A 15,753-nucleotide genomic window follows, 5' to 3' on the forward strand; every position below is an offset into this window, starting at 1 on the left:
TGGTGATGCTTTCAAGGTACCCTTATTGTCATAGGAAATTCCAAACATAACAAAGTTCATGTTTGTCACCCTGTCCTGCCTTATCATTGCTTATGTGCATATGGAACTGTGTGCCAGTGCACGGTTTTCTGCATGGGAGGTGGGTGGCTGTACATGATCTAGAAGCTGCTGCAATGTTGTGTATCATTATTTTAGTGCAAATAATAGGTTCTCTTCAGTAGAATAAGCACTGATCAGCCAAGACAGCAGAACTGGGAAGTGTTCATATCCATACATGTCAAAGTCAGAGATCACAGCTTTCAGAATAGAGAGCAAAAGCCGAATTCCAACAGATGTAAATGAATCTCAGTTGAGACGTGATGCACAAGTAACAAAGGAAGACCCACTGCTCATTAAAATAGCTTGGGAATGTTTTTGATGAAAGCTGATTGCATTCATTAAAGTTGACAGCTATGACTTCAAAACACACTCCTCACTTCAGATACGGTGTTAAAGCTCTGTGTTGCTGAGGAGTCTACTAAGAGTATTTAAAAAGACAAATACTTTTGATTTGAGGTATTTACATGCAAATGAAATTGGATCTTACTGTGGCACTTACGAGATGCTACATTAGGCAGAAATAAACAATTTTAACTGCTTTAAATGTTATTTATTACTGATTTTTATCCCAGTTGGTGTCCGCATACATCAGTGAATACACACTTTTAGCCTGTCTGGATGAAAATCAATTTGTCGTCCCTTTGGCCAGCACCTGTCAGCCTTGGTTATTCCCTTCACACAGTCTTTGAAAGACTTTCTGTACTATGTGCTCTAATTTATCATCCGGTGAGTCACACTCATTCACAGCCAACATGTTTTACACCAGCAACACACTTTGGCCCTACAGATCAGTCACTCTTCCCAGTGGAGCAGAGCACTGTTATCAACATATAGCTGCTGACTTTTTAAAGATGGGAAAATTACCTCTAACTCTTACCTCTTTTCTTTAATCCCTGAACGCACAACTTCCACTGATCTACTTGTCATCCAGTGGGAATATTTTCACACTGACCAAAGTGACAAGAAGAAAAAATGAAAAGGTCCTCAGCTTCCGTCTCCCTCCTGGACAAGCCCAATTTGGACAAAATGGACTGATGCACCTTCCACTGGAGACATACACTCAATGCAGCTGCTTGCTTGCCTGCCCTGGTCAGATGTCACTACTACTACTACTACTACTTTATATAACGTGGATAAAACATCCTTTCAAAGCCCATTTGGCATGTACGAGATATCAATCGTTTACATTACAAGTAACGCACATGAGTGAAGAAGTAGTTTTCTTTGAGGAACGAGCACTTTTCATGTTCCTTTTTTTAAACTGTTCTACTCTTCACTCTCATCTGCTTTTTACTATGCTACATTTCTCCATTCATACATTAGTTCCAACTAGCTTGCTCCAAATTTGGGACTCGAATGTAGGGGGGAGAGCGCGCGAGGAGCACCTCTGCTACAGATACCAAGTTGGCAGCTGCCTGGAAGGAAAAGAAGCACCACCTGTCTTTTGACCACGATGCACTGATGACGGAGCAAAACCCAGAACACGGGCAGCCTCCAGCAACAATCCTTGGTTTCATCTGGCCACACTTTAAGGCCAGAACCTAAGACAGACAACAGCTGCATGTTGAAGTGTTTGTGGTGCCTCCCAGGGAAGTAAGCTGAACGTACTGTAGGTGAGAATAGCTAGCTAATGTTAGCCATGTTCATTTTTCATGTGTAACATCAATGTTTGATGTTATCATAATGGCTGGTGGTGTGTTGGGCTTTTCCATCATGTGCTTTAGAAAGCAGCTACCCAAATCCTCAACATTAAAATTACTTTTACAAGTATTAGAAGTTTTATCCACAAGTGCTGTTTTTTTTCATTATTTTACACTGACACAGCGTAAACAATACTAAAAGTAACTTTTCAGTCTTACTTGAGTCGGTTTCTCAACTTTTTTTCCTCTTTTTTTCCTTTTCTTATGGGAGTAATTACTTAACTTGAGTATAGATGTTCAGTATCCTACCCTTTACTGTCAGTATATTATTACTACAGCACTGACAACCTAACAACAACCTCATGTTTGTTGTTACTTTGATTCCAATTAAGCATGAAATAATTTCTGTACTTTCTGTAGCTCAAGTATTTTGGAAATTCAAGCACTGAAGAGCCTTCAGCCCATCCATGCATTTGTTTCATATGAGTCATGAGTGAGTGAGTTATATAATAAGTCTCTTAACTCCTGTGTCACTCGAAATTCTTCTTCCCCAATACTGCTTATTCAGAGTGCTGCTGTCTTCATACTGTGTGTGCCCAATTTCAGGATCTGTGCACTGGTTTCCCACAGGCTAAGCACCTTTTAGAGTCAGTGCTGAGATCTTATTGATTACTTTAAAAACACACGTAGACACGGTTTATGTAACTGACCTTTCAGTTCCCTGGGCAATGACTGCACCTTGATGGTTTGGACAGAATGTTGCCTTTAGTCTAAGATCAAGACCAAAATGTTCACTGTTGAAATCTCTGTCATTCTAAACTATGTTCATGAATTGCTCTGTTTAGGAGCTGAGTGCTGCGCTATATGTTCACCAGCTAGTTGCAGACTTTGTCTGTCTGCTGTTTGGTGCCTGGCAGGGAGCCTAAAGTGTTTTATATATATACAAGAGCAGGGAGAGTGAAGCAAAGAGTAAAGTTATGGGCTGTAAAACTGGACTGATGGGTTAAATACTCCTAACAGCAAAAACACAGTCAGGTGATGACTCCCTGGGCTTGTGCACATTTCACATTGTGCATTCACCAATTTTCAGTGTAAAAATATTGATAAGAGCAGTTTTAAGAGAAGAAAATTATGTGTCACCGACTGAACATCCAAGGAAACTTACAGATGGCACCCAGGTGAAGAAACATTATACTTAAATCATACTCTTTGAAGAATGTACTAAACACACTTTGTACTATTTTTGTTACATTCAGGTAGTACTCAAGTAGTCTTGGCACAACTTTTTGCAAACTTTAAGTTTACTGAAGTACACTAGTGAAAATCAGGATTCATGAACATTCAAAACAGCAATGCACTTGCATTATATCATCAATTTGTTGTTAATATACTTAAAATGATGTGAACTTAAAGTGCATTTTAAGCATGCTAACAGTCTATTACCAAGGACTTGGAAATAAGTATACTTCTCATAAGTACACTTTATTACTAGTATTTGTAATTTAGTACAAATTTTAAAAGTACACTTAAGTACAATTTATAATACACTTACAATAAAGTACACTTTTTATAAGTATAAGTTTGAAATACCACTTAAAGAAATCCAGAATTAGTATTTTCATTTTTAATACATTTAAGTACACTTAATGACAACTATTTAGAAGTAAACTTTTTAACAGAACATGTCAAACATACTTAGTGATTTTTCTATTCTTAATGTTTCTGATATAGTTAAGTATTGTTGCTAAATGATACTAGTTAGCAAAACTTGCTATAGTAATATAAGAGTGGTATCTATCATCTCATCTAACTTGTGGAAAAAAAGTGAATAAACACATTTTCCAAAATGTCAAACGATTCCTTCAGTGTGATTGATGGAGGTGCAGGAATACAAAGATGTAAATGGGATGTGCACATGCTCACACTTGTGGTGCATGTGTGCACAGTTCCTTTCACAAAGGATCAAAAAGCATTTTAGGACACACATAATTTTGCAAAACAGTGGGAATTTTCAGTAACGGCTTTATTAAATTAGTGCAAAAGACAGACATAACTCATTCAAAATGTCATCTTTTTCCTTTAAGGTGGTCTTCCACACAAATCCACACACGCTACGTTCTTCTGATGAGCGCAAGAGAAAAAAGCTAAACTAGCCACCAAAACCACAGCCTTTGTTTTCTTCTTACACATCTTCTTGTGACTTGTAATTACAGATGGAGAGAGAACAGGAGAGGACAGAACCGACCGGAGACGAAATCCAACCTAAACACATGGCAGTCATCAAAGCAAGACTCCTGATTCTGCAATTAATCACAGATTTTTAAAACAATCATAAAAAACCAAACCAAAAAAAAAAAAAAAGATGTTACAATAAAATAGTCAACACATCAATACCATTAGAAATAGTTCCTAAAATTCACAGAAAAAAGATTTCCTCTTTTTATTTACTCACTGTGTGGGTGACCAAGGAACTTGCAATCAAAGTACATAAGTTAATCAATACTGTATATTTATACAATGGTAAAAAATAAAATATTTATATAATAGTACTTTTTTTTTAAAGGTTTACACCGTTACTATAAAGATATACTGCTTTCCACTCCATGACAACTAATGCAATGAAAACAGAAGTAAATCGAAGAAAGGACTCCAGAGAGCTTCTTACTTTGAAGGCTTCTGGCTACCACCTTGTCCTAAAAGACTACAACCATTGCAGACAAAGAAACAGGCTTTGTTCTCTCCACTTAAAGAGGGAAATGAGATCAAACACAGTCTGTGACGAGAACAGAAAGGAACACATCAAAAAGTCAATGCTCTTCCACGCCCGGGACGGCAGCTCAGCCTCGCAGTGTTCCCTGGCCCAACAAGAGACAGGAAGAGGTCGATGAGATGGAAGGGGACAGGGAGGGAGAGGCAGATAGATCAGATGATATCTATGCATGGGGGAGGGTGAAGGAAGGAAGGATGGGGAAGAGGGAAAAAGAAAACAGAGGTAGCTGAGAGGGAAAAGAGGGAAGGAGAAAGGAAAGAAAGCTGTGGAGGAAGTGTGAGGTTCCAAATGAACGGAGGGGAAAGACCAGGCGATTAAGGTGAGGGCCAATAGGTAACTGATTTATAGCTTTTGTTTTGTTACAATATCAATGTACATGTTGCTTCAAGTATCTCCTACGCATGTGGCATGTTGCCACGAATGCTGCTAACATCCAGTGTTTGTCTGCCAGTGTAATGGTGCGGTGCCAAAATGGAATACAATAAAAGCTGTGAAAAAGAAATGGAATAATCGATGGTGGAGGAGGTGCAGGGGGGAGATAGAGGAAAAGAAACGCAGGAGAAGACAGAGATAAGATGGGAGAAGACAGGCGTGGGGAAGGACAGATGCAATAACACAAGTAAAGGTGAAGAGAAGGAGACGAGTGACAGGAGACATAAGTGAGAAACTTTTAAAAAAGCGCTGAGGGGTGTTGTACAGCAGTTGTGCCGGTGGGGATTGTGTGTAATCTCTTGTTTGATTTGGTGCGGTGAGAAGACTCCTTCTTGCTTCATCATCATCATCTTCTTCTTCTCTCCTAAGCCTGGGTTGCGTGAGGGAGATAAGTCGTTGCTTTTCAGTGTTGCAAAAAGGGCTACGGGAGGTTTCAGCAGAATCTACAGGCCTGAGGAGGATGGGGAGGGAGCGTGTGGGGAGCAAAGGAGAAAAATCATCACATAACCAGATCAATTGCAGTCAATTAGAGCAGACAGGTGATTGAATCACATCATTAAATATTCAGTGAGGGCAGAACAGAGGAGTTATAATTGTTCACTCTTAGTCCTACGAGGCAGTATCAGCTAACAGACTGGCTTCAATGTGAAAGTCCACCCTGGAACTGTGTCAGCGTGTACCACACTCCTCACCCCGGACAGCTCGATCAATACGGCTCTCCAAACCCGAGGTGCACCAAGCTTATGATTTCTCATGCCATCAAGAGACACTTTCTGGAGTGGCAACACTGGAGATTAATTGGCCACTGACGTGTACTTCCAGAACACTTCAATTTTCACTCCAGAGTGAGTTCAGTTCATGGTACCAAGGACAGCTCTACAGCAGAAGGTATGGAGAGGAGAATGGTCATACCCTCAGCGCATCGTCTTTAAAAGAATCTCACGGAACATACGTGTGTTCATTCGGAGCGATGGCGGGTTCTCACCGGTGGTGCAGGTTGTTGAATGAGCACAGGCTGGTGTATGTTCTCTGGTAATGTGACAGTTTGTCATCAAGCTGATTTGAAAATTTGACTCAACAAACACGCACACACACACACACACACACACACACACACACACACACACACACACACACAAACACACACACACACAAACACACACACTGCAGTGTGAAATGTGAGGGTTTATTGATTGCCTCTCTGCCAGGCATCTCCTCCAAGTCTGCTCCCTGTTTCTGACGTTTGGAGCTGGCTGACCCTCCTCGCTCCTGCTCACCAGTTTGCTCACTCTCCCCTTCTCTTTTTTTTCTTTTATGACTGGATTGGATGGAGGGCACCGTGGGCTCCTACAATCTCCTTAAACTCTACTTTAGGACAAAGTAGGAGTCAAACGGTCAGACAAAATTGAAAAATATTGAAATGGCTACACAGGCAGATCCACTTACCAAACTGCTCACTGCACGTTCAGAAAAAGGTCACTTTGCTTTGGCCAAATTCTAATTGTGCTGTGGATTTATGAAAAGTTACAGTTACTGCATGCTGGAGACAATTGTCGGTCATTCATACTGTTGAGCCCTTTTGCTCCTCTGTCGAACACACTCCACAAATTGTCCACAATTTTATTTTTCTATTGAACGTTACATCAAGTGAAATTTACAATTACCTCAACAACCAAATTCTTTTTTTTTTATACTTTTTATATTAGCCCACCACTGGTGAATTACACAGACTGCTGTGATGCAGTGATAAAGTGTGTTGTTTGATAATAATTGATGTATTTTGAATGGTCACATACACTGCATTGCTAATGTTCCTCACATGCTCTGTGTTTCAGATTTAGTAACTGGTTAAACCAGCTCTTTGTAAATTCAGCCTCAATTAAAAAGACTTGCACCTTACATACTTCTTATACTGAGATTAGTTTTCCCAGATATTTCAACATGGTAAATACCAGGTGGAACTGCTATGTTTCCCAACTTTCTGAATAAACTGACAAAGCTCAAATTGTAATATTTTCTCTCCTCCCATCAAACTCTACCAGCTTGTTATGTCGCAGTGACCTCCTGTTTAGCTAATTAATTGCTTTTGATTTGACAGTGCTAATGGTATTTCCTGGCAACTGATGTACACATTACTAAGAATATAAAGGTGGAGACTGATTTACAGTTGTTGATTACTGAAAATAGCTGGCAGTTAAGAACGTAGACTTTCATTTATCAATCCAGGATTGAAAAATACAACATGAATCTGTTCAAATTTCCGGGTGCTGGACCAATATGAGACCAATAAAAATGTCCGAAGAACAGCATTATCTCTAAACATCACGAGTGGATGTGCCATTAAATTGCACTTCAGGGAGCTACAGCGTGTGGACCTTTTTTTTTTTTTTCATGTTTTCATCACAGATAAGGTGTACCATAAATATTCTGCCTTACTTAACAGGCTTACTTTTAAGCCTTGCCTTTTACTGCTAATATAGCAAAATGCATGCGAAACGTGGTGTAAAACAACCAATTTGGAGGTGGCAATTTGTTATAGCTAGTGATTGTTTCTAAAGGGTTTACTGTTGCTCTGTGCTTCCTGTGTTTTGTTGTTAGTGCGTGAGGGGGCTACGCTGCTGCTCTCAGTCAGTTTCAAACTCATCGTGCGCTTCGCCTGTTGACATTCAAACATGGCTTTCTGTCTTTATCCTCCACCCTCTCTGCCTCTGCACATCTCTCTTTCTCTCAATAAAATCAGGGAGCGGTCCTGATGAATGTGAACTGTAATTTTTCCAGACATTCTGAAATGAATTGGACAGTACACTTCAAAAAATGTTGAAGCGATCAAAATGTGCCTGAATGGGTGAATAACTAATAGGGTGGGGGTTATGGAACAGGTGGGGATGGGGCCGATTGATTTTTCCTTCTCTATTGTTCTTGTTCCAGCCCCCCTTCCACTTTACTCCCCCCCATCCCCCATATGAAATAAAAGTCAAGAAACACTTGAAGGCAATCGAGACTCCGATATTGGTTTTTGCAAATCTAATGAGACTGCAGCAGCCCTATTTCACCTCACATGAAAAACTGGATATAAAAGAGGCAATTCTCCCCCTCTGGCTAAAAAGTCAAGGCCCTGACATGAAAATACATTGCCGAATCGATTCACCTCAGCTCCTGCGCAGACACAGCCACTGAACTCATAGGTCAGGAACAGATGAAAGAGAGTATTAGGTAGGAAGAAGAGGAAGTGAGAAAGAGATGGATGAACGGAATATAATCACTATACCTGAGGTTGGTTGGGCTCTGAAAGAGTTGCTTTATGTTACAGCTGGTAGAATTAGTCACAATAACATGCTGTGCTCCTCCAGAGACTCACAGAGGGAAGTTTTTATAATGACTCCCACAACATTACATTTCTTCTGGGTGTGCATTTGTAGCTGTGGGTCTTGAAGTGGATAAAACTCTCGAACATGGACACACACACACATATGCATGTCTTGGAATATAAGGTATGAGTGTGACATTTATCACACCCACTACAATGTTTTCACATCTTTCTACTGCTTGGAAAATGTCCCTCATATACGGTGTAAACAACCTAAAGTTCCTGCGTGTACTGTATATAAACAGCCGCTCTGTCGCTCTCCTGTTCCAACACGAGATGAAACACAGCTGCCTGCACCACAAAATGAACCGATTTCCATTTCACAGCACCAGATGGAGAGAAATACATTTTGGCTCAAACCTTTTTTTCGCCATGTGTAAGAATGACCTAATAAGGTATCACAGCGCTTCACTGATGTTGACTTATCTGACTGTCTCCACTTATTGTAAGTCTCTCTGGGTAAAAGCGTCAGCTTAATGCGTAAAATGCAAATTTAACAAGCTGCGGGAGGCGAGGAAGAATCAAACGGGACACTGGAGGGAACAGTACCCGTTTTCAGCCTTTCTAATTGCTGGGAGGAGAGGAGTGTGACAGTTGATTAGCCCAGGTATGTCACGGCCGCGAGACAAAAACAGCAGCATTGCAGCATGAAGAAGAAATGTTATAGAGGAAGACAGAATCTGTCAGGGTAACCCTGACTGTAATGAAACTTAATAAGCCTTTACCAACCCAGAAAGTGATGATGAATGAGTTGGCTGTACAAGAAATAGCTTTAAAAATGAACTTGTAAGCGAATAGATAACGTAAAAACACATCATGACTGACATCATTAGATGAAGAATTTAATTGGTATTGGATCATAAAGCATATTGTTTTATGCTGTGGTTTGTTATTTGTGTTTTTTTTTTTCAAAAGATTTTGTTGATGAAGTCACAAATAAAGCTTAAAGCTTCCCAAATTACATGTCAGTGTTTGAGGCCTAATCAGTCATTTAAAATGTATAAATAACACATCACACAATGTATACATGAAAAATCAGATGAACATAGACTTTTTTTTTAAACTTTAGGGTTAACATACATTAATGAAGTAAACGAGACATTTTCAGCATCAGAAAACTTTCAATATTTTTTTTAAACTATGTTCTAATTCATTTTTTTTAATTTTCAGAAACTCAGCTCTGATACTGATCAGCACTTTTTTCAGCACTAAATGTGTCATCTATTTATATTCTGCAATTACCTCTTTATATGGTAGCTTTCATTGTTGTGACATTCCTGCTTGGGATTTGAATCGTGGTTAGAAAAGTGGGACTGATTGACTCATGTATTAAAACAAACTGAGTGTTTCTAGAAACAGCTGCACCAGCTGTTCTCCTGTTGTTGCTATTTCCACCAGTAACCATTGGATGAGACCAAAATCAACCAGGACTGAAGAATAACTTTAGTATTTATTGTCAAAGTGTCATTGAAATGAGCAGAACTGGAGGCCAAACAGTAACAGAGTTTAATTTAACTCATTTACAGCGGAAATTTAGACATATGATGGGCCAGCATTGATGAAGGCTCAATTATATGTTAGTGTCCTATTAAAACATGACAATGAGACACAATACCATTCCTGGAACTGGAACATTTAAATGTTACACTACCATTATGATGATAATGAACAAAGTCTAAATATCAGTTGTGGGAAGTCTGTATTCAAATGCTACAAGGGCTGGTATCTATTCACAGCATTGCCCGTCTGTAACTACTGAAACAGAAATGGGATACTGAATTAACATTCATGTCACCTCATCCTGTTGGCAACAAACAGCTTAAACATTTCCTAGACTTTCATTTTTGGCTACTTCAGATTTGGAGCTGAAAAGTCGCTGTATATCCCCGTGCAACTGTTTAACAGATGTACCAGCAAATGTAGCAACAAATCATTCATAATACATGAGCACAACACGAGTGCAGTCTGGTGCTACAACTTTATATTCATAAACAATTTATGATGCCTTTAAGCATCGCATGCTAATGATCCACAAATAATTCACGTATATTCCGAGAAAATATAACAACTTTTTGAGTATCTAAAATGGTAAACTGTGCAGTTCACATATTAACGGAGGTAATAATGTACTAAGAAATGGAATTCTGCATTCATGAATCAGATCAAAGCCATTACTCAGTGTGTTTACTTGTAGAATAAATAACCTGGTCATTGGCTTTTGTCTTAAGAAATGCTACATCCCTTTGAATACCCTTTATATTCAAAGCTCAGCTCAAAGATCAAAACCCTTCACAGCTTGATCCGAAGGCAGAAACAGCCCTTCCACCATACCCATCACTGGCACGAGGCTTCTTCAAAGGAAGCTGTGAAAAGCCATATTTTTACAAGAGTAAATAAGCCCCTAAAACATCCTGTCTCTATAGCTGGGAGGGGATTAGTGTAGAGCTATAGAAGAAAGAGGGAAAGTGGCTGTCAGAGCGAAGCGAGGGATCAGAGAGGAGGAATAGTGTGGACTAACACCCCGGGAGGATGGAGGTAAATTAGTGGCATCTGGGCTGGGAGTTGTTTGTTGTGTTTAATGGTAAATGCTTTGTTTTTACTCCGCCCTTTCTCTCTCCCTCTCTTTCTATTTCCCTCTCTCCCTCTCTCTCCTTTACACTTTGAATTACATCATTACTCTTGCTGGAATTACAGAGAGACACAGAGGGAAGCAGTTCTCTGTGGTGGATTACAACTGCAGACAAATCTGCGGCTGAAGCTTGTAATTCTGCATGGAAAAGATTCCAGCATGCAGTTTGAGCTTGTAGACTCTCCTAAATTGAGCACATGCAGGGTGAAGTGGTGCAGTGTAGGACGTAATGTGTATGTGTATGTGTGTGTGTGTGTGCGCGTGTGTGTGTGTGTGAGCATGTGTGCGTATCTGAGAGCAGAAGTAGGAAAAGGCGTCTCTGCTCCCCAGAGACTTTCACTTTATCACTTAATTTCACATCCCTCATAAGCCACATTCACACACATAGCAACAACATATTCATCTCCAAAGTGCAGCGATGTCCACACTACCTATATGTGGAAACATGTGACCCAACCTGACCAACTTACTGCCTGCAGCCACACATCATCCACTTTGAGAATGTCATTTTGAGCAACAGTGAGGCTGCTGCAGAGAGACGGTGCATGTACTGTGCACATGTGCACTGATAGGGGGCAGTGTGGTCATCTGTTTTGGTTCGCCACCTGCATTACCAGCTAAAGCGGAGTTTTCCTGCTTATAATTACTTCTAAAATTAGGAATCATCTTTATGAGTCGCCGTCCTTTTTTTGTGTGCATCCGCAGCCTATGCGTGCACGTATTGATTGCACATAGTTTGCCCAATTAGGAAGTCTTGTCTCAGGCGAACAATGGTTGCTTTCACATGGATATTTAACACCTCAGATCTGAGTGTGCATGCGGGCTGGTCTTTATATAACCGCAAGCACCTCCCTCCATAGGACGGCAGGATAATATTGTAACTGTTCCCTGCTTTGTGGTAATCTGTGTGTGTAAGGGTGAGTGAGAATCTATGGCACATTGATCACAAAGGAAAGGCTTACCAATGGAGGGGAGTAAAAGTAGGCCCCAGCAAAGCCCTGAGATTTAGCTGCCAATCCAGCAACAGCAACAAAGGCCTCGTAAGCATTAGAAGACACAGTATACAGTATGTTCTGCACACACAGGCACTTGCTTCCCCCTCCTCTCTGTCCTGCAGGTTTACATACATTATTCACGGCACTGAAAAGCAACCCCAGTGGGTGGTGTATGGCCGAGAGCCAGGACAGAATACCAGAGAGGACTTGACTCCATTTTTGCCAGCGTCGCTGGAGTCTGTGGAAAACAGCGCGGAGGTTTCAGGCGCAGGTGGAGAGGTGTGATCCGACTGACGCCGTCGTCGGCAGCAGCACAGTTCCTGAACATATTAACGAGCAGACTTCACAGCCCACACACCTTTCCAATTCTTTTTGCTTCCAGTGAATCCACTCAACAAGAGGGGGAAAACGATCATTGTCTCCAACAAAAATCAACTTGTTTCATCCGTTCTTGTGATTTAAATGCCGTTTTCTGTCTTTTTTGTCTTTGCAGAAAATATACAAGCTTAAAGGTACTAGCTGAGAGAGCATTGTCTGTTTCTATCTTTTCTCCTGAGCCTCACTCAGAAACACATCAGAAATACATCACCCACAGTCCAAACACACATGCACACACACGAAATGCAAACTGCTGAAATGATTGCAGAGATAACCTCTAAACAGAGAACAACTACATGGAGTTCATGTCTTGAGTTACATAACTAAATGCTTCAGACACAGAGAACAAACTGAAGTTGAATTACTGCTGGGCAGCTTTTTCTGTGGCATGCTTTCCTGCACAGAAATCCCGAACATGGACTTGAAGACAGGGCTTCACATCCTGCTTGTTGTTATGTTCAGGTCATGCTTTTTAAAAAGCATGGTGTCCCTCTATAATGATTGTCTTTTCCTGATTTAAGTTTACTTTGGGCCCGTTGCCACACGTGGCAGGTTTGCCCTGCAGATGATACGCTGCAGTGTGACACTAGCTGTATATGCTGCAGGCTTCACGTTGTAGTCTGATTTCAGTTTGCTTGGGGTTTGGTTTTAAGGTTTGGTCATCTCAGACTGAGCTTTAGATGTAGTGGGATTTGTTTGTTTCGTATTTAACGGGGGTGTTAATAGGTAATTTACATGTCTATTCCTTATTTCTTCCATTTCGATATGATTGAAAATGTAATATTGAGTAAAAATGTAATTAGTGTGAAGTCTCTTTATTTTATGTGGGGAAATGTCATCAACAAGGTATCACCTCCAGGCCTGATTTGAGATGCACTCTAGCCAGATGCTAAAAAGGTATGAATGATGTGTAAAGACGCACACAACATGTTTACCCTTCCTATAGTGTAACTATACTATACTCCTCAGCTAACTTCAAATTACTTCGAAATAATTCTTCTCAATAAAGCAGCGAGGAGAAACAGCTGCAGACACTGTCTCCACATACATTCAGCTGCTGACGCTTTTGTCTCACAGAATTCATTGAAGTCTTTGTTGGATAGCTGTAAGTAAACTGCTGAAGTTATACTATACTTCTGTTTTTTTGTCAGTGACGGCTTTGACAGCTTCATATGCATTACCACCTCGTCCTGTACCAGAGGGCCTCTGACCCTGACTTACACGTAGCTGAGAAAACCAAGATGGATCATTATCAGATGTGTGACCTGGCCAACAGTGATGCATATGTATTTTACTGAGTGTCTTAAATCTTATATGGATTTGATCCAGATATGAGACACTCAAAATAAAAGTGAAAATGGGACCTATAAGGCACCCCAGGGTGCTGCAGTACTCAGTGGGAACTGGTTTGCACTTCCAGAATGCCTGGTTAAGGTTAGGGAATCATCCAGGTTTGTTGTTTGTTATTGATTTGATTTGCTGTGTTTCATTCCTCATGCTGAAACTTTTTCCTTTTTCAGTATTTAACCAAGACCACAATCCTTCCCTTAACTACAGAAAGTGCTTTCATGGATACATTCAGTTTGTACAATTTCAGTTGGCAGTAGACAGTTTGCAGATATGTTAAATAGAACTCTTTCCTCATTGCGGTAATTCAAAAAAGAGTTGTTATATGCTTTACCTACAAAAATAATTGGGTGATGCTAATTATTTGGACATGAACTTAATTTTTGCCAGATAGAGCTACGAGAGCTAAGAGAGATACAGTTGCAAGGAACCAGAGAAATTAAGAAACCTGTACTGCAGCGTGGCCATCCGCCTGTAACCCGGTGGGCAAAAACAGAACACAACAGAAGAGCTTAATCTCCACACCTTTATTCTCATCTCCTTTCCCCGTTCTACCCCTCCAGCTCTTTCCATTTTTCTCCTCCTCATCTCTCTCCTGCGGGGTCAGAGTTCAGCGTGGAGATAAGGGAATTGAAACAGGATCCTCTTTGCCTCTCTGTCAGACTATCTGACTATACACTGCAGTGATCAGTCCCCTCTATCTGTCCCCCAGCACAGGTCTCTGTGATGAGCTCGAGCAGGAGTCATCTCTCTGGGCACCCGTGTGTGTGTGTGTGTGTGTGTGTGTGTAGAGATGTTCTGCATCGGGACCTGTGTTGCCCAGCTGTAATAATATCTGAGGCTCTCAACAGAGACACACACCTTGCTTCCTCCCGCTCCAGGGTGATGCTGCTCACTCTTACTTCTGTTCTAACAATGCAAACATGCTTCGGTCCAAATGAATGGACGTGTGCACGGGCTCAGGACCAGGCAGCCCAAGAATTCGTCATCTGGAGCAGCTATTTGGTTAATGAATGCCACCATCTGTCACTCCACAGTTTACAGTAGAGTAAAGAATGGTGCTGTCGTGAAGAGCAAAAGCAGCAAAGACTCTCCTAATGTCATCTTGGCATGTCAACCAATTATCATGCTTTCTAGATCAGACACTGCGGCTGCTACCACAGCGACCGCAGGTAGCAAAATATTTCTCAAAAGGAGAGTGTGAAAAGCCAACTGACTGTTCCAGCCGGGATACTCTCAGGATTGCTGCCATGAAACTTTCTGAGAGGTGGCTGCTTGCCCGTGAACGCTGACACAGCATCGGCTTATGCTCATGATTAGTGTGTTGCAGTGAAACCGCAACTAATGGCCTATCATCGCTGGAGTGCTTATGCTGTTGCTTTCTACGCGTTGTCAGTTTAATTTATACTTTATGTCCTGTGAATCACAAGTTTTTAACAGAAGTTGCAGGTAAGTAAGTGCTCTGACTGCGTCACAAGAGGACGAGATGATGAGTTCCTCAAGGCGCAGATTCAAACAAGGGCTTCCCATACACAGCATCGGCAGCTGCTTGGAGAAAAGACACGCAGCAATTGACAGATTGATGCATAGCCAGAGGGTGATCGATGGGTCATGCTAGATGCTGTGATTCACAGATACAGAGAGAAAATGAGATGATGAGACACAGAGATTCTGCCTGTAAGCAAAGGATTATGGGGAGAGTGCGGCTGATTGCTAGATAGAGAGGAAGCAGAGGAGCAGGAGAAGTGGTACAGGGGAGGAATGGCAGCAGCGGAGACGATAGGAGTGATCAACGGGACAGAAAAAAGATGTCAAGATCAATAGAATGAAAAGAAAAGAGAGGACAGAGAGCTGGAAAAAGGAAAGGAGACATTTTTCTGATAATCTCCAGCGAAACGTTTCACAGTCAAACATAAATCAGCAGAATAAATCAAGGTGATATAAGTACAGCTACACCATTGTTTCATCCCAAAAATGTATGTTTTTTTTATTTGTACGTGTTTTTCTGCTTTTTCCATCATTTCTTCTTTTCTTTCCCCCACTCATACACAGCCCTCTTCTTCTTCTACTCTCTCCCCACTCTCCGCTGTACCCCG

General features: G+C 41.0%; 1 protein-coding gene across 1 annotated transcript in view; it reads right to left on the bottom strand.

Moving 5' to 3' along the window:
• Window positions 1–3,830: 3,830 nt before the first annotated feature.
• The window catches only part of cdh13 (cadherin 13, H-cadherin (heart)), a 330,027-nt gene continuing 318,104 nt past the window's right edge, over window positions 3,831–15,753 (bottom strand). Inside the window, exon 15 of the mRNA XM_041939059.1 lies at window positions 3,831–5,392. Coding sequence (XP_041794993.1) covers window positions 5,385–5,392 — 8 coding nt within the window. The 3' untranslated portion in view covers window positions 3,831–5,384. The remainder of the gene's footprint in view (window positions 5,393–15,753) is intronic.

The sequence above is a fragment of the Chelmon rostratus genome, chromosome 6, assembly GCF_017976325.1.
Source record: "Chelmon rostratus isolate fCheRos1 chromosome 6, fCheRos1.pri, whole genome shotgun sequence".
Lineage (NCBI taxonomy): Eukaryota > Metazoa > Chordata > Actinopteri > Chaetodontiformes > Chaetodontidae > Chelmon > Chelmon rostratus.